At 36.9% G+C, this 20,576-nt stretch overlaps 1 protein-coding gene across 1 annotated transcript; it reads right to left on the bottom strand.

The window, feature by feature from the left end:
* Positions 1–500: 500 nt before the first annotated feature.
* LOC100879412 (O-acyltransferase like protein) lies at positions 501–18,654 on the bottom strand. Its single transcript, XM_003703312.3, has 11 exons — positions 18,265–18,654; positions 6,889–7,100; positions 6,035–6,246; positions 5,318–5,409; positions 4,912–5,105; positions 4,403–4,738; positions 3,748–3,947; positions 3,351–3,483; positions 3,081–3,270; positions 2,850–2,992; positions 501–2,665 (listed from the first exon to the last, which is right to left on the bottom strand). Exons 1-11 carry the CDS (start codon positions 18,497–18,499, stop codon positions 2,102–2,104), a joined length of 2,511 nt encoding a protein of 836 aa, XP_003703360.3. The 5' UTR covers positions 18,500–18,654; the 3' UTR covers positions 501–2,101.
* Between the last annotated feature and the right edge of the window lie 1,922 nt (positions 18,655–20,576).

Here is a 20,576-nt window from a genome sequence, read left to right as displayed (position 1 = left end):
TAAAACGCCACCGTCCTCTGTTAAATAGTGTCATCAAATTCCCACATACCAAACGTGTTTTGGCACTGTTTCACTACAATTTATGTTACCCCCCGTATGATTTTTATTCTCCAATCCATTAGAGGGTAGCTAAAATCACCCCTTTTATACGATCGATATCCTTGGAAGCATGTAAAATCAAATATTCAAAAATAACAAAAATAGATGGGTTTGAAAGGACAGCGACAACAAAAATCAACACCGAAATAAGAAGAAAAGAGGTTCGATTGGCCGAGAAGTTTCAGGAAAATCAATTTCTCAAAAGGCTTCTTCCTCGATCGTATCGTATCGATTTCTTCCACGGACAAAAACAAAGCTCTATTGTCTTCTAGTTTCACCAGCAGGTAGTTCCTCCTCGTCTAGCTTTTTGGAAAAAGAAATAGATACATGTACCTAATTTACGTATGCACTCGAGCATTATGTAGGCTTTCTTTGACAAAAAATAATTGTAGTAAAAATAATTTGCTTTCGTAATTTTTTTTTATTGTAAAAAGGTATAACGGTTTTTAATACAAGAAAAAGAAAACATTTCGCGTTATAAAACTTATTACTGCATATTACATTCATAATATTATTATATGTATAATTAAAACGAGAACATTCGATGTTATAAAAAATTCGTGTTCAAGTAATAATTAAGTTACAGCTATCGTATACTTGACAAGATTCAACGATCTTTATAGGTTTCGATTTCCCCGCTTCATAATTTGTAAGCTACAATTAAAGAAGATTAATATATAATACTGTACTGCGTATTGCGTTCAAATTTATTATCGACTAAATTCAGGATAAATAATAAGAATATTTGTTGCATAAATATTGAATATGTTAATCGACTTCTTTTCTATTAATCTTAACGTCTATATCTCGAAGCGTCCACAACCATGTAAAAGTATTAGTAGGAAGAACTATGCAACGTTAACAGCCAATTTGATATATTTTAAATCAATGTATTTACTTCGAATTTAAATTAAAATTTAAAGTATGTTAAAGAGTTCGGTTGAAATTTGAATATATAGAATTTTTATTTTAATTAGAATGCTAATTATTTTAAGTTGAAGGCGCTATTCCGTGTTATCGATTTCAGCTACCAATCATGACGAAAGACGACATATCATTTTACCACGGAGAATACATTTCGTCAGTTCCTAATTCGTTCATCAAGAAGAAGGCACTGTACGTTACAATTTAATCGATATCATCGTTGGTTTCACAGCTTATTTGTACCTTTATTTCCTAACTATAAACTATACAACCTTACGCCAACGTCAATGAGTCAACATCGACTACGTATACGTGCAGGATAAATTCAATAATCCTGTTACCATCATCGAAAGAACGATTCTTTACAGAAATATAAATCTGCTTTAAAAAATTCTTTTAACAAACATAAATATAATCGAACGTTCAATTTATTTTCGTAAAGAGAATCGTCCTTTTTCTTTTGATTATCGCATCAGAAATTCCATCGTTAGTAATTGATAATTTATAGATAGTTATCAGAATATTCTCTTTATAAGTAGTGCTTTTAAACGGATCCATTCGATTTAACAAACGCTTTTCCGATATTGTTTACACTCTTCCTGCATAAATTAGAAGAAGAAAACTCACTGAATTACTTTTAGACGTGTCTGCCCTAAAAATCTGTGTAAACATTATCAAAGAAGTCGTTATCAATAATGTCAAACAGATCCTTTTAAACTGCATGGTAGGATCACTAAAAATATACTGATTTTATGTAAAAATATAAATAGTAATAATAATAATGTGTACTCTTTTCACTAACCAGCTTTCTATCTCTTGGAAATATACATAACTGGGTTTTGTAATGTAGCGCGATCCTACATAAAACACCAGGTGAGATCGTACTATATTTTCGAACCCAACTATATTAACAACCACGCCCATAAAATATGTATAACAATAGTTCGAAGATGCTATTAATTATCCATATAAAGAGTCCTTGGAGCAACAACTTTTTCCTACGTTTTCCGATATCTTCCGCAATTGAATAAATACTTGACCAGCAAGTACGTTTAAGTTCGATCAACCAGTCACTCGATCAACTTCTGTTCACCGTCGTCGTTTCACTGGCTCTGTCTCTCCTCGTCAAATCATCGCTGATGATCGATTCGTAATCGTGACTAGGTGTTTTTTCTATTTCCAACTTCTGAAACTCTTCCGAGTCCGAATCGAAACCGTTGTTTCGATGACTATTCCGAACTTTTGGCCAGGTGTTGTTGTTTTTCGATTCGTCCGTTACGAAGATGAAGGGGCAGTTGTCCCTGTCGTGTTTCAAATCTTGCGAACAATTGGTGTCGAAGATTCCTTGCTGGTAATTAACGTTCCCGGCGGAATCGTAGACGCTGCCGTTGCTGGAATCGTTCGAGTCGAAGCTAGTTTGGGAGATGTTGGGCGACGATTCTTCCGTAGATCGATACATCCCCTTGCCGGAATCGAGAGAACCGAATATTTGTTCTTGATCCGGTTTATAACCGAGGTTCGATTGTCCTTTCATGTAGAAAAAGAACATGCGATCGAGGGTCATGAACGGCATCTCGAAACAGAGGGTCCAGATAACGGATAGCAGCAATGTGAGGCACAGATTGCTGAAGAAACTGCGAAGCTGAAAAGTTTCTTTGATAAGTACTCTGGTTCAGGTTTAATAACATCAATTTCTGAATATGAATTGCTACTTGAAATTGAACTTTGGCTTGATCATTCAACTACGAAATAACTCTGAACTTGAACTTGTACCTAAACTTTAAATTGAATTCAATTTGAATATTTGTAAAGAATCGAATACTTACGATTCCCATCGAGGAAAGTATGCCAGTGGTTCGAGTGGATCCAATGTCTGTCAATAAAAATACGTAGTGACAAAGGTAAGCACTGTAAGTCAGCCTGCTAAAGGGAACCCAACCATTCCAAGACAGGAACTGACCCACGAAACCTTCAAAATAAAAAAAAAACGATTGTGTCACTTGCTCACTCAATTAAATATCACTTGGCAAGTAGAACAGATTTGAATGAAAAATTACCAGCATATCCATGTACGCTACAAAAGATGATCCAAGAAACAGACAACGCAAAGATTTGCCTGTGGAAACCAGCGTAGAAGCTCGCTTCCAATCTGTCGTAAGGATGATCATCGTAATACATCCACCGAGGAAAAACAATGACGAAAAATGCAGCAAAGAATGCGACCAACCAGCCGAAAATTACGTACGTCTAAACAAGGAACGACGGGTGTCAGAAAAATATTCTTCGATGTGTTTTAAACGAAATATTTCAAATATGTAAATACTTACTCGATGTATTTTCACGACTTTCGTACGAAATTTGTACAAGATATAACCGACAGCCAATCCGATTATGTAAGATCCGTATCTGCTGTAAACCTTCGTGTAAATTTGTATGTAAACATCGGCGACGTCCGTGTTACTAATAACAAAGAGAAAAGAGTCATTAACTAAATGCTGAGACAATCTGTTCGTTTAATGTACTGCTACTGTTAAGCGGGTGCACGTGGAAAATAGTAAATGAAAAAGCGGATAACGCGAGAAAAGAAGTGGTAACTCGTGAGATAAATCGGACGCAAATAGTAGGTGGTAGAAGATGCGATGAAGCTGGTGAAAGTGAAATAAGAAGTGAAAAAGAAGGAGAACGATAGATGAGAGCGGGTAAATTATCTACATCTACACTCACTCCTTGTAATAGAGCATAGTTCCAGTGAGCCTGAGACTGAATGTTATTAAAAACGGTATAAGAATTGATGCAACGAGGCCAAACGCGAACACTAGCCAGAAGAAGATTTTTCGCGTGAACTTGAGCATAGGATACAAGAAAATCGGCGACAGCCAGACCAGTTGCATATCGGTTGCCAAATACCAAGACTGAGACATGCACTAAAAACAGAATTAAGAAATAACAAAATTATTGAATAGGGTAGCACGAAGGAGAGGCGAAATATTTACATATTAAATCAGCCGAAAATTCATGAAACGTATACTACTGCGCTAAAAGTAGTACGATATCAGCGAATCGAAAGGAAAAAAAATCCATATTTTGATTCTACTAGATTGGCTGACTAGTTTCGTTCGTTCTACTGCCGCCACGTTTCGTAAGTAGTAAACATTACGAAAACGCTGACACGCCCAACAAATTCATGAGAGCACGAAATTTTAGAGTTTCTCGCGTGCATAATTCGAAATTATTTTTAAATATATTTAACACAAGAAGTGAAACACCTCTTAAATTTCTTCTACAACTACATACTCGAAAAACTACGTACTAGAAAATTCAGTTCATGCGCGGTACAGAGTGCACACACCTAAACTCATAATTTTCGTATGGTACTTACCATTCTTGGTAGATGAACGTAATTGTTAACGTAGAGCAGATTCGACCACCAGTTTTCGCGACAGTATTCCCTGTTGGCGCCAACCCATTGATCCCAATGTGGGCCAGATCCGAATTTATAGAAGATGGTAGCATAAAAACCGATCATCATAGCATATGCTGGTGTTAATCTAAAGTAGCGATGAAGGTATAAACCGATCACGTTGAAACGTCTTTTCACATCTTCCCCGATCTTCATCATCGCGGTGTACGCCATTAGGACACCGCTTATGAGGAAGAACGTGTCAGTGACGATATTTGCGTTCAAGACAAACATGTTGGCCCAGTTTGTGTGCATCTATTAAAGAGAAAGTACGAATGTTTAAATATACAAACTCGCAAGCTCGTACAGTTACAAAATCATTAATTCACGAATGTGCGAATATTTCTTTGGTTCAAAAATTTTTAAACGAGATTCCAAACTCTGAAACTGCGGATCGTAAAACCTGTAAATTTGAAAATTTCTCGTACCTGTGAAATCTTGTTCAGATTCATTTTAACACCCACAACCTCGGTATAATGCGTGTGACCATAAATTATCCAACAAATGCTAAGGTAACGCAGTCCATCCAAACACTTGATGGACTCTTTCCTTCCGTTCGTTTTCAATAAATTTTTTCCATTCGTGTAGATCGAAAACGAAGTAAGAAGAACGTGTCTCCTACCTGAACAGACATGACTAATTTAATAACAATGTTATTTGTTAACCATAACAATTTGCTGCGTTCACAAAGGTGCGCGTGTAAAAAATGCAAAATATTATGAAATAACAAAGTTAAAAAATTGCAAATGTACAGATTCGCAAGCGTCGAAATGTTAAAGAAATTTGTAGAATTCGTGATTAATTTTCATTTACTTAAGATAACAAACAACCCACCTTGTCGGTTTAACGTACTCAAACGGCCTTGCTTAGCGATGTCGTAACTGGTGCTGGCGATAACGATCACTAGGAATATCGCGAGAACCGAGCTATAATTTCATACGATTCATATTAACGACTTTTTTGCAAAAAGAATACGTAATGATTCTATTTGGGGAAATGCAAACACACGAACACAGACACACGGACTATTCAGAAATAGTTCTTAGAGTGCAAAGAACTATAACTATATTTTGTTAAATACCGGATACATATAATATACAGTGACGGACAGAAGAAAGTTCAAAACAGCCACTTGCGTATGCGAGTATTTGTAAGTTACATAAGGTATGAATGTAGTACTTGAGCAAATGTAAATATGACATTAGCATAAAAACATGCAATTCAATTTACCTTTGTCCAGTTAGTTTCATCATCTGTTACAGTCTTTCAAATAAAACATGCACTTCTCTTTTCCGTGCTTGGTTTTTTGCTCTTTTTTTTCTACCCGTATCGTTTTAGATTTTCTTTTATCCACCACTGTCTATAATATAGCGATGGTAAGATCGAGTGTTCAGTCGCTGCTATTCTAATAATTATAAAATAACAAAATTTCTACGAAATAAAATCGGGATGGATTTAACCTTGCACTCAAAGTTTCTCACAAACAACGACACATCCTCGTTCCGTTATGGTAAAAACCACGAATGTTTGCAACTCGATAAATGTACGTACATATAAATCCAGTCGGTTACGTCAAAAACAGGTTGATCCGATTCTGCGGTGCGACACGACACGTTTACCACCATGTCCACGCGATCTTCCACCTTCAAAGGGTCGAGGGCGAGCTCAAGGGCTTCTTGTATATCCGTGTGGTTACAACTCGACGGAACACACCACATCCACTCGTAGATCACCGTACTGCCAGATTTCCATTTCGTGTGGCCCTGAATTCGCAAAAATTTCGAAAATTAACTCGTATTTTCGTAAAATAGAGATAGAAGACACGGCCGCAGAGGAAGCAGTTTTATAGGATAAATAATTCAGATCCATGAATTCTAGCGACTAGGAAATCTCTCGTATAGCGCTATTTTTATTTGCAATAAACAAATTCATGAAAGAGAAAGATAATATGGTCAATTAGCAGTGTTATTTTTACTGGCAAGTCATTCGAGTAATCTGAATTCATTTGTTTTATGTATTGATTAGGTATCGTTACATTGTTGATAAGTATTACGAAAGGGAAATTTCGAACGAATTAAGATTCGAAATTAATTGAATTTTGCTCCGGCTAAACTCCCCGATAACAAATTTTTGGTTCAATGATAAGTAATCTTGATACTGCGATACGCGCTGAATGACTTGATAAATATAATCATTAATAAGATCAGGCGATGATAATATTTTCGAACAATGACCGATAAGGTGTTCAATCGGTTCGGGGTCACGTGTATTATCGGAATAAAGAAAAAAAGATCTCGTTATCGTTGAATTTTCAAAAGACTTCTTTTTCTTTTACGAGAGCTAATTGATACGTTCGTTAAAGATTAATTGATCGTTAAACAAACGTGTTAATCGCGTTTACTTACCGATGCAATAGCTACGTTGACAAGCAGATCACCTATATCAGGCTCCCGTGGTTTACCATTGTCCTTGGCGATTTCGAAATTCACCATGGCGCTGCAGGCCTTCCCCGTGAATCCGTGTTCGCTTTTTACCAGCAAACACTCGTCGTAATTACCAAGCTGCTGGTAATTACCCGTGATTACGCCCGATGGAATTTTCACGGACGCGTCGTACACTGGAATTCAGAAGGAAGAAGGTCTTTACACTTTCTTCTAACTAATTATTTTCCTTTCTTTCTTAGCTTATCTTTTGCTCGCTTTTAGACCCATTCGACGTTATCGATAGACTATGAGCATTTATGCAAATATTTATTTTCATATTAAATTGTCGATTTCGAAAAAATAAGTAGCATCGAGTATCGCCAAAGATCAAAGTACTTGAAGTTGAATGACGAGGAGGATGAGGAACTGTTCGATGATTAACGGGTAAAGAAATATTATTTTCATCGATATTTGAGGATCGCGAAATCTTGCGAACACGTGCCGGTCTCTTTGGCATTTAATAATAATCGATGGCGGTTTATCAGAAATCCGCTGGAACCGGTTGACGTTGTACGACGAAGCGTCAAGGAGTTCTTCTGTCCTCAATCTTCTAGATGATAACAACATTTCACATTTTGAAAAAAAAAGAAGAGGTGATCGAACTGGATGCTTACGATTTACTTCTCGATATTCATTCTCGTTTTTTTCTCTACTCAGCATACGAAATTTTTTCAGTTTATGCATACATTTTTATCGCTCTGAATGTCAATATACTAATAAATGTATGTATGTACCTTAATCTCAAAATATCAGCGAACCAATTAATTTGCAACTTTCCCGTTCTTTTATCGGTGCAGGAAAGTTTCACAAAAATGTCAATAAATTTGTTGTCATTTTAATAATTCCTATACGACACGCGTATTAAATTTCCATGAACTGAAATCCTTTGACGTCGGTGCTCGGTGTACCGATAAGATACACGAACAATGAAAATGAAATATTTTTGCGACAAAACAGATATCAAAGTTAAAAAATACCATTACGCATTTTCCTGCTCGCTTTTTCCTCCTTTTATCATTATCAACTTCCTACTAAATTACCTACATGCATTTCTTCTTCCTTACTTGTTAAAATAGGCTGTGCAATCTTGTTCGGGTTAGTTTAAACTAGAGATACAGAAACAGAAAAGTACAAGAATATTACGGCACGTGTAGATGCAAAAATTGAACATCGACGGAAATGAAAATTCAGCGTGCTTTCGAATTCAGTATTGCCAGCAAAAGTCGAACCTGTATGGTAATAATTTGCGGAGAGCGACGTATTTAGGTGAGCGAGAACCGCATGAAAATTAAACAAGATGCAAAACGGCGATGCCTCGTGCGATACGCGTACCTTGACTTCGAAACGTGATTGGAAACGAGGGAACAGAATCGGATCACGTGTAAAGCAGAAAACAATGCGTAATTCCCGGTATAAATATGATACGGACATTATTGTTTCATGAACGATTATCATATTACGATAGAATATTCTCTCGATGCCTTGAATTTTATCGTTATATCTTTTCCTTCTGAACGAGTTCGAACCAATTCGAACAAAGGAAACTAGTCGTATCGATAGACCATCTTCAAGGTTTAATCGAAACGAAGAAAAGAAGAGGAAATTGTTATGACTCAAAGAAGTCGTGTGTATCGATGTTGATCAGCGATACGATACTGCAACGACTCAATGTCGCTCGTTCGATGCTCGCTGCAACTGCATTCACGGAAGTGCATCGCCAGCGGGTGCAAGATTATAGCAAGTTGACGGGAAGTACGCGGTGAATTACGTGAATCGTGAAACGGGTCGGCAGATAAATGATTAATGAGAAAAAAAATAACAGTCGCTAGTGATAGCTTGGATTTTTCATTGATTCACGATAGCGAACATGTGCTGGTAAACAACTACATTCGACCGAATACAGAGGGATCTGTTAAGTCATCTAATAAGTTGCATCCTATGCGCCCTAAGATAAAACAAACAGGTACCTTCGTATTCGCTAGTTGGAAATACTTCTGACGCTAACTTTGCGCGTCATGATCAAGCAACAAATAGGGAATTGATCTATACATATATATGCTATACACTTATATGTAAATGCGGAGTATTTAGACCATTTGTTCCGGAATGTTTAAAGCAAGGACAGTCATTATTACACGATGAAATTCATTACATAACTTATGATAAAACAATCTTTTAATGCCGGCAGTGTTATGGTCTTAACAAATTAGCTCATGGTTCAACAGATTATTGCTAAAAAAATAAAGCGAACGATCAAATATTTGAAGCAGTTGAAATAAGTAAAATCGCACGTTCTTCGAGACGACGCGTTAACAATGATATTAATAATCATTTGTTTCGTACTGTAATCAATGCTTCAGCTAGTCCGTGTTTAGATCGTAGCCTGTATTTAGACCACTTCCTCCATCGTAGTTTAACAGCCAGCGAAGGTGAAGAATTGCATGGCCGCTTCTTGCTTGCGAAACAATTATATTTCTTCCAAGATAATGGAAAAGTTAATATATGCCGATGAACGGAAATGTATCGACGATTGGAAACGAATCTCGCGTTGACCTAATATATCTATTTGACGAATCGCATCGATAGGAGACCGCGGCCGTGTAAACATGTCCGGTTACATAAACGCCGGCGCTGTTTTATATAGATATTGCGCAAAATTGTTGAACGTCGGTAGTAAAAAATACCAGAGACGAACAATGCCGAGTACATGTGGAATTTTTTGACGCTGATAATTTTCTGCGTCGACTTGCAATAGATCTCGCGTCATTATCGTAGAAACGATTCGTGGAATCGGATGTCTTTTACCTCTCCCAGGACCTTGAGATCGTTGACTCGATAGGTCTGGGTTAGGTTAGGTATTCCCCGCGGTACAATAACGCGCTGATATACCGGTTGCAATTTTTATTGTTTCGTATTACACTTTTCATGACTTTTTACGATCGGTAAGTGGCACTTGGCAAACAATATCTGTCGTAACATTGTTTAACTGCGTCATCGTGGTTAGACGAGATAAAGGAAGCTGCGTTCTCTTACGAATCCAGTAATTTAAATGTTATAAGTGTTAAGCATCGAACATGTAAATAAAGAACACGAAAACACCGAGGGTCAGAATATCAGGGATAAAGATGTTTATCGTGAAAATTCTAATAATTACGTAATTGTAAATGCGCAAATGTTCACTTGATATTCAAATAGGAACTTCATAAATCGCATACGAAGATTAATGATATCGGCATTCATCTTCCTGCGTCGTCTCTTTAAATATTCATCGATACATATTTGGTTTCGGAATAAAAATGTTGCATTCGACCATCCTTGAACTGCAGGTTGACTCGTGCAGTTTGTTGCCCGATCTTTATACGTTCGTTCCTCTAGCAAATATCTTTCGGATTGGTTCCTGAAAAGGTCCCGGAATAAACGATTCGTAGAAACGGAGAAATACGGAGGAAGAATGCCGAACAAAAAACAAGAAGAAATCGTGAGATTGATGGGACTCGTTTGACTTATCCTTTCAAAATTATTAATGCAGGAAGAAAGATCAACGCGTTGATTGACATCATGCATATTCTATACCTGACACGATGCGTTAAAATTGAAATTATCAAGGACACGTTCCAAGAAAATATTTCGCTTCACGAGGACTCGACCATAATCAATATTTAATAAAATCGTAAAAAATTGTAATAAACTACGCAAGCAAAGATAGAAGAAAAACAGTGGCTCTTTATGATGAATGGATCATCGCTTCTGCATCCGCAACAAGAGCGTTACAATGCATTCATAATAACAGCGATTAGTGTCGTCGAAACACGCGTATATACGTCAAAACGATAGATGTATAATTGTGGTGCCACCAATAGATAAGAGGATCGAAAATCAGAAAGAAATACATTAAAACGTTTCTCAGACTGCGACGCTGTACGTTCGATAACGATGTAGAAACCAGCAAAAAATGCGTTCAAATCGACGTATCGTCGCAAAAACGATATCGCTAATGAATAGAATCATTAGAATTAATGACGAGCAAACGATAACTTAGCCGATTATTTTACCATGAACAATAACATTGAAATAGAGAAAAGATTCTTCTGCTGTTATGCATATATGTATAAAAGATACACGATTATAAGTACAGTTGCACCCTTATTACATATGTTACAGTGGTATACATTGCCCTGTCTCATAATATTTGCTGATAAGCTTTGCTTCTATCGTTTGTTCTATATCTTTGCACCCTACGTCGCCTTGCCCCAAATCACCTTAGTCTATATAAACCTTGCCCCAGATCACCTCGGTGCTCTATCTTGTTTCGTTCTATGTCATTTTTCTCTGTATCGTCTTATTCTATCTCTCTGTCCTCTGTATCGCCTAGAATCAAATTCCACAGAGATCTGTAAAGATTTACTTGGATAATTCCACAATATCGAATAGGAAAAATATATTCGTGGCAATGTAACGGGAGTTTTCTGTACTACTATTGACATGTTTATGCAAGTCGAACGAGAGGAGATCCGCAATTAGCAAAGAGGAAAGATCGTTCGATCATCGATCAGCGAATAAAAAGATCGACTGCGATACACAAGGACGGTCAACGACACAGACGTTATTCCTTATTGACCCAGTTTGTATCCGTCTCATGACGCACATACCGATTCGACGTTGTCGCACGAACTTTTCGCCTTTCGCGATTCGCGTTTCGAAGTATCCTTTGTAGCTGGCATTTCCTCGTCGCGTCATCGTATCGGTGCGATTTTCATTCGAATCGAGAAACGTCAATGCCCGAAAGGACGATGCAAAATGTCAGGTAAATAGTCGCTACTAGCATGTGGGGTACCTGACCGGTTCTAAGAATTTCTTCCCTGTAATTTCCTGGAAGGAGATGTTGAATTATGCCGGTAAAAAGCGAAAGGGATGTGTTAGGAATAGTTTCGTCGCCGCAAATTAAACTTTCGGAGAGTCCGAAGACAACTGACAGCGATCGAAAGCGTTCAAGGTAAAGCGAAAGTGTCCAAAGGCAACCGGATGCGCTTGGAGCCGACCGAATTCAAATTCGAATATAATTCGTCTATTTCGTTGTAAAGTCTTGGAACGATTGAAAACTCAAATAAGATAAATTAAAGGTCGTGCGATGCGGTCGAAAAAATGCATCGAGCTATCGGAATATATGTAAGTGAACGCGGCGTGTTCTGTCGCTGGTCATCGATGCTAACTTAACCCGACATATTTGTTTTCGATCGAAGTTCTGCCGGGAAAAACAGCGTTATTTCAAGATATGATGAAAACGAAGACAAATCATCTTATAAATAATAATTATTCAACCGCGATATTGAATAACAACTATGTCGCTCTTTTAACGATCATATTTCCTTATTTACATCGCATATTAAACATAACCCTAAAAAGAAAAGAAAAATCTTATGGAATTCTCTGTCGGATCAGCTTAAATAAAATTGGTAAAAAATCTGTTTAGCAAAGTTGATTTTCCAACGAGATGCTGCAAAATATAAAGCACCGTAACACGGTAACCCGTTCGTTTCCGACAACGAAAAACTTTGTCGCTTGGAAAAAAAGAATTTCTTCGAAAAGAGATTTATGCAAAAAACATCGATCGCGAGCGAGGGTTTATCGGGTATTCAGGTATATAGGTTTATCTGTTCGCAAACTTGTCCGACATGCAAAACAGTCGGCGAAACATGTGTCACGGATATCCTTACAAGATTCGCCGGGGTTATCCTCGTCGCTCTTCCGGGAGACTTGTTCGATCCCTGGCCAACAAGTAATTTATAAACAAAAACGGTTGTATAGCACATTATGAGGTAACGTTAATCTGTACAGATTACTTTCAATGTCATTGATATTGCATCATCGAAATTCCGAGTATACAATGTCCATTTGTGTGCATACGTTGTCCAAGGACGATTTTATTAACACTGACGTATTCGTCATTTTAATATATACTTTTTCCCGTCATCGATCTTTCCAGAATAATGCTTTCTAGATATAAAATGAAAGAGAGACTTCGAAGAATCTTTGATCTCGATTAGCATAGCGCCGTAGATATTTGTAGTCAGGACATTTCTAATCGCGATACGAAAGCACGCTTCTGTCGTGAATAAAATTCTATCAAACGAATCGAAACTTTGAGTAATTGACGATTCGTGACTCGATACGATAATTTTCATTCTGCAGTATGTTGGACGTTACAGCCGACTCTACCGACAGTTACCAGTGACCGCCATGAAAGCATCATTTTTTAAAAATAACTTGGAACGTTTGTAAACAAATGAACAATGTTGCAAAGCACGCGAGAAAATATGCAACAAAATATCATTACGAACTATTATGCAATTACCGTGATCTTTGGCGAACATTATCAACGCAATACGCGTAAATTTCTCGTTTATCTTTATTAATGGATTTGCGGGTCAACAGTGCGCGGTGTAATTAAAAGCGTGAACAAATAAGAGGAAGGAATATTATTTTCATTGCACATAGCATTGTTTCAGTTCCCGACGTAATTTCCTTACGTCGTCGTATCGACATCTCCATTAAGATGATTATAAAGACCACCGTTTATTTTCATTTATTCGTTTCGAACAATGTTTCGAATCATTTCATTCTTCCGTTTTTTTACCGATCAATAATAATTTCGCCAATTATTTTTCTACGTGTCAAATGTTCTTGAGATTAAAAGTGCTAAATAACCATAGTATAATCAGTACAAATAATCGTCAAAATTATTTCGTCATTTCTGAATAATTGAACATTCTACAACTTTAAATCTGTATGCCTCTGGATTCCTAGGTCCCTAGAAGTTCGCTGGAACACTGAATTCCTAATATCGTGATAGGTTTCCAAAAAGGAGCAGAGAAGAGAAAAGAAGTTTATAGAATACTTCGATGATTCCACGAATGGCATTTTTCACGATATGTCGACCGTTCGTAACATTGAAGCTTGACCTTAAGCTGAGGCAAGTAATATTCTGCATAGACATCGGCAAGTACGTAATCGCGATAAGTATAACAAATGGCGCTACATTCATTGTTAAATCGCGTAATTCTGAGAAGAAAACTCGGTTAATTTTCAGCTCGATGATAAATCCATAATCGTTCTTTATTCGTAATTCGTCGATATCAATATTTCCGTGATTTTTTTTATCGATCGAAAATAATTCACCAGAAATTCATTCAAATGTTGGCAACACGGGGCGTTCTCGTCGCCTTTAATGTTACTGAATTTAAATTAATTACAAATAATCACTTTTCGATTTACATAATTAATTCTCTATCGCAAAATTATATAATTTTTTATAAATTTCATTTTACAGGATATTATGCACCAATGTAAATATTATTGTGATTAAAAAGAAGTCATTAAAAATAACTAATTAACTGTTGGTTTAAACAATTAATAGTTTTCTGTCGAGAAAATATTTGAAAATATGTAATTGATTATGATAATCTGTTCACGTATTAACGCGATCAAGATAGACGTATGGTAAACAGTGAACCTTCGCATAAAAAATTCACATAACGAAGTCATTGAAGTCTCTGAAATATGCGTAAATGTTGTTACTAAATTTCATTATTAATTTCATCTAATATACCTAATCTACTAAATCCCAATACTTTTACATTACTAGTATGCTATTCTATTATTTCATTTCTGGATAAAAAGATAGTCTTTTGGATTTGAGTTGCATCCTATGTTGCTTAAGTTAAGTACAGCGGACAGATCTGACATGAAATTTGTTAAATCAATATGTATCTTCGAAATTTATTAATGTTTCTCATAAATCTTAAAATTGCACCATCCTGGTTTTTGGCAATATTCATTAAAATTTCTTTATCCCATATAAATAGACTCGATTACGAAATTTCAAGGATTCCTTCTCGATTTCGTACGACATACCGGTTTACGTTATCTGCGAACATTTCTCAGTTCTTTGCCGTTTTATCGAAAGAATTCCATTCATCGGCACGTTAATCGCGTGTAATTCTTCGAGACCATTTCGAATAAATATAGGCTCGGGATTATAATATCAAATGACATTTGTAATATTATTAATCTTCCTTACCCAATTACACACTACCAACAATCAATTATTGTTAATTATAGACGGAGTAAAGTGAACAGAGATGAACGGTGATCATTCGGTTTCACGTGAAACAACAATGATTTTACATATTGAAACTATTCCACTGGTTCGATCAAGTATTCGCGGATTTGTTCTTTTATCTGTAGAAGGAATTTTAACCAAATACGAAAGGAAAGATGAAGAAAGATGGCCGACTAATGTATCGAACAAAATTTCTAACTAGGGTAATTGCCAAATCTTTTCACCGAAACGTGTTCATCGTCGATGTCTTAGTGTTCACGTATGTACCTTTCTTTCCAAATGTCAAACAGAATCGTTCACCGTTAGTAATGAAATGTAATTAACTTTTTTACGGAAATTAGAACGAAGCAGGAGAAAAGGAAAACAACGACTTCCTTTTCGTCGAGTTTCTGGACTTTTAGTTAAATTCTTTTTTCTAAAAAGGACCGAAAATAAATGAATGGCCATCTAACAAGTTCTAAATAGATCAAACGGTATCCTCGTGTCGATTTCTATGACTTCATTTCTATTCCGAAGTGTTTCGGTGACGGTTCACTGACCTGCGAAACCAATTGAGCAACCTATGAAAAGGAGTGCTGTAGCCAAAAATTATACGCGTGTCCTAAAAACGTACAGACATTACCGCTGGCGTGGAACTCGACAAATGCAGAAAAATCAAGTCATTTCAGACACCTGAAATTTATACCTTCGAGAACACCGTGAGCTCGAAGAATTCATGCAATCGAGATGTTCGGAACATTAAGAAACTCGCTAAATCCTTAAATTATCCTACCAGAGAACAATATTTAATTTTTTATGGGATTTTGAAACCGAACATTTTTTTACCGATCTTCGAAACTTGTTTCAGTTAGTTATGTGGGAGGTTGAAAAATTAAGAAATTTTGTTGGTGAAATTTGGTTAATCAGAGCGTTTAATCGGCCAAAGAATTCGCAAATCCTCTCATTTTCGTTTTTATCTTCCATTTACAGAAACACATGAGGTGACCACTAGCCCTCAATTATCTCTGGAAAATATTATTATCTGCAGCTATTATAACCAGTGTAAAGAAAATATTTTTCTTCGAGAAAATGCTGGAACGACGATTACATTTTATCGTTGTGGATTATGCGCAAACGAAGATGCTTTCATTTCATATTATGAATTTTCACCTAAGCGGACACACAAATCATTAGGTTACATCGAAACAAAATAAAGGTAGGATTCGATAGAAACATGCACGCGCAATTTAACTGAGTGTTCAAATTTTGTGTTTCATCGTGAAGAATTATCGATTAAAAAATAACGTTAAAGAGGATGTTATTAAATACGTTGCATAGAAAAATTAAAAATGAAAATTTTCTACTTCAAAACGAAGTACAATCTGGTATTAAAGATACGAACGATATCTCGACGGATTACATGCTCTTAATGTGTTACATTTTGAAATTCAAAGAACCGATAAATTATCTGGAGGCCATCGGAACGGACGATTTTCAGAATATTCTGTAATGTAATTAATCATTTTTGCACGATCGATTATCTTGTTGTTTTCGAAAAAAACAGGGTTCATTGACTTTTGGTTACTCATATCAATACGTTAACACGTTCGGTACTCGAAGCGAATGTAGCCTTTTGTCGTAATCGAATCTTCGAAAAGAAAAAATATTTCTAGAGAAAACGAAATTTACTTACATTCAAATATTGAAACTAATAATTATTACGTGAAGCGGATGAAGCTTTCATTAAGCTTTCCATTACAGAGTAGTGGAAGAAACTCACAAAACGAGATTAAAGTTACTTTTTTCGTGTAAAATGAGACTTCGACGGTCAATCGTTTCGAAGCGCATTGATAATTTTCGATTCATTCAATAAACTTACAATTAGCATACGTGCAAGTTTAAACGTATCAACAAGTAATACGTGACTTCGAAATCGATGTATCTTCATTGTGAATTAATTTTGTTTACATTCGATCGGTGGCAAAAGTAATAAGAAGAAAATAAGAAGAATACCGCCGTTCAGACTACAATCGGGATGAACGACCAATAGTTTGAACTTATAAATGAAGCGACCAAGTTCATCGAGATACCGATTTTGATTCCAAGAAAAATCTATTCCTGCTTAGCGATTAGTCTCCCTGCAGCTGCTTTAACAATTTTTATTCTTTATACATTCAAAGGTTGAAACATGAAAACCTCGCTTCGTTCCGCTTTATTGATAAACGCCTATTAGAGCAATGAATTTTTTACCGGCATTATCAAAATCTCAGAGTTTTCTCGAGTTCATCTTCGATGACAAGACCCAGCAATGACGGTGATCGCGGGTCTACATGTTCGCATTGCACCTCGAACTTGCCCGATAAATCGGTCAGAGATCCCATGTTGCGAACCCTAGCAACATACACGTGATGCATCTCCTACACGCCATGTTTTCTTTATTTGTCCCCTGCGTGCATGTTGTTTACGCGATACGAAGATCGATGTCGTTCTTCTTCCAGAAAACGAAACGACAATGACACAACTTCCCCATGTTTCTCTTCGAACTCTATGTGCACGCGCTAGCTTCTTTCAAAATGGCGGCATTCCTTCTGCTGTCGCCAATCTTTACGAATCACTTTCGATTATGACAATTAGACCAAAGTGATTATACGCCTTCGGACAAGGTGTATTATTAGTGTAATTGTTAATCGACAAAGTTCGATTAACTTACCTTTCGAATATCTTATTTCATTTCATTATCTTATATTTTATTATCCTATATTAATTGAAATCTTCTTTTCCCGCTACTTTACTCTGTTATAGTATAAACATGTGAAACGAAACAAACTTTAACTAGTAGATCGAATAAACTCACTGTACAGTGCAACGATTATCATTCTTATCTATCGATATCGATAGATGCTTATAGATACGAATCGTTGTACCACTTGATTTCCAGCATCTCATTCAGTCGATCGATTATTTTAGTAGCACCCAAATTGTATTAAAAAAAGAGCGTTGCAAATATATGTATATCGAACTGTTTCCTATCATTTCTATTGTTATATGTTATCGAATAACATTTTACGACAAAAATATTGTACGATACCGCGCACAAGTTAATATTTCGAGTAAAAGTTAATATTTTTGTCATTAAAAAAAAGAGTAATTCACAAAGAATGGAACACTAAGAAGACCGAGAAGAGTCAGAAAAGACTTACTTTGAAGCGCCCAGGGTGCATATCTTGCGAGTTCCTTCAGATAAATTCCGCTGTCCTTAAGGCACTCGGCCGACACTCCATCGGAGGGTGCAAAAGGTTTCGCAAGCAAATCGAGTAACACAGTTTCCGGCCTGTCAACTGCAATTGCCGGCATAAAGAGTCCGAGAAGCATAACAGCGATTAAACAGGGGCATAGGTGAGAGATATGCCGGTGTAAAACGATCGAACGAAACATTTTGATCGATGGTGTTAAAGACTGGCACACGCGTGTCTTTTCGGCCGAAGCACGTGGCGTGCACTGTCATGTGCCCACTCGTGACTTAGGCTGGTGTCCTACGCAGTAAAAGGAGCGTAACAGACGTCAAAACGTGAACTGTACGTTCTGTCAATCGACGGTGCATTTATATATTGCCTCGAGGCGCTGGTACGATGATGGGGGTAAGAACATTCGACTCCCCGATGGGTACCTTATCGATGCGACGAGGATTACGCGCGCGTAATGTGTCTCCTCCTCCTTCTACTTTGGATTCAGAAACATTGGCGTAACTAGATAGGGACCAGGGTGGGCCTGCCCTACATCCCTCAGGAATATCAAATAAAACATCCCTACGTAGCGTCAGCAAACATTCGACGTAGAATACCTCGTATAACTGGTGTCAGCAATTTATATATTTTCAAAGTTACAAGTATTCTCTAATTATTGTATTTCCAACAGCCGAAATTTTCAAGAACCCAATTCTTAAATTTCTAATCTTATCAATTTTCTATTTTCCAAAATGTGGCCTGCTTTTTCTTTTTTATTAACATCCAAATTTCCTAACGTCAGAACTACCGTTTCTCGAAATAGAAAAACGTTTAAAGTTCCAAATCCATAAACTGCAAAATGCCCGAATGTTTAGGCATCTCTGGCGTAGGGCATCGACAGTGCTCGTAAGGTCAGAGGAACCGTTCCACCCCAGAATCAAAAATCTTAGTTACGCCAATGATGAGAAACAGAGAGAGGAGAGTGGGAGAGCGGTATCCATGGTAGGAATTCGACTCGATGAGAGAAACGACTCGAAGTCGAGTAAGATGATGAGTGGGCCAGCCACGCGCTTCTCTTAGATATACCTGTCCAAGAATTTGCCCTCGTGGCAGCGGCTTTATCGCGAGTGACAGTGTTGTACAAATGGGCAATCGACGCCTGACTCGAATAAACAAGCGATCCATTCAATGAACAGTGCGAAAGAGAGAATAAAAGATTCCGAGGGAGCTTCCTCTATTCATATTGCCATTTCTATCGTCTTTGGCCTTTAAGTTCGTCTCGCGACAAACCGTGATGCGCTGAACCACCAGGGTAACTTGTGGATAAGCCCTCGCTCGGCTGAACCGTAAGCATCCCTTAGTTAACAGCTTCGGCTCTTCCTCGATACCCTTCTTCTTAATCAATGCATACGCACTTTAGCTATACTATAGTCAGCGCATTGTAGTCTCGTTAATCGACCAGAAAAACGTATTTTGTAAGAGATCAAAACAATTGATACTAAATTATATGTATATGACAATGGGTATGGAAAATTATGCGCTCGTTTTTATGAAACTCTATATCGATTATCATCTTAAAAACTATACAAAAATTAGACCACTGAACTCACCCTGAATTAGGGTGAAACATGACCAATGTTGTAACCGCACACAGGGTGTACTCTATGCGATGCTAAGTACTATGATGTCGTTCGGAACCGTTTCTTTGGAGTTCAAGTTATAGCTACACTTACAGTTCACATTTTATGGGTCGAAACAACTAAATCTCATAAATGACCACCATCTTGGAATATCTGTTTTATCGGCGGGGACAGAGTATATGATCAGAGGTAGAATGGATGATTTGAAATGAGTCAAATATTTTAATAGAATTGTTCTCTAATTACAGTTTGGATAGATTTAGTAGAAATTATCATGGTAACAAATTACATTGTGATAGAAGATTTATCGAATTTGTACAAGTGAAGGATTTCATGATTGTTCAAACTTCGCTAGATAAAAATATCATGTTTGACTGGGAAGATATTTTTGGGCCTTTACGATTTTGTTCATTGAGAAATTCTGTGACAACGATTTTCTTAACCTTGGTAACATTTAATCATTTTGAACTCGTACACTTACGTCACACGTTTAAAATGAACAACTTCCACTTCGCTCCAAATTTATACATCGTCGAATTCAAGTCGCAAGAATGAAATAAATTTACCAGAAAGAATTCAAGAAGTGGTTGGCGACAGTTCAGCGGGATCGGTTGAATTGCCTCGGTCGAAAGGAGTAGCGGAACTTCA

The sequence above is a fragment of the Megachile rotundata genome, chromosome 5 (assembly GCF_050947335.1).
Source record: "Megachile rotundata isolate GNS110a chromosome 5, iyMegRotu1, whole genome shotgun sequence".
NCBI lineage: Eukaryota > Metazoa > Arthropoda > Insecta > Hymenoptera > Megachilidae > Megachile > Megachile rotundata.
This window is presented reverse-complemented; position numbering and strand designations above follow the sequence as displayed.

Coding starts and splice junctions, on each gene's coding strand:
- LOC100879412 (XM_003703312.3), bottom strand. CDS start 18,499: ATGTTTCGTTCGATCGTTTTACACCGGCATATCTCTCACCTATGCCCC. Junction 5,410..6,034: donor GTAACCGACTGGATTTATAT/GTACGTACATTT, acceptor ATGAAATTATAG/CTCGGTTCTCGCGATATTCC. Junction 3,271..3,350: donor AAGTCGTGAAAATACATCGA/GTAAGTATTTAC, acceptor TTCCTTGTTTAG/ACGTACGTAATTTTCGGCTG.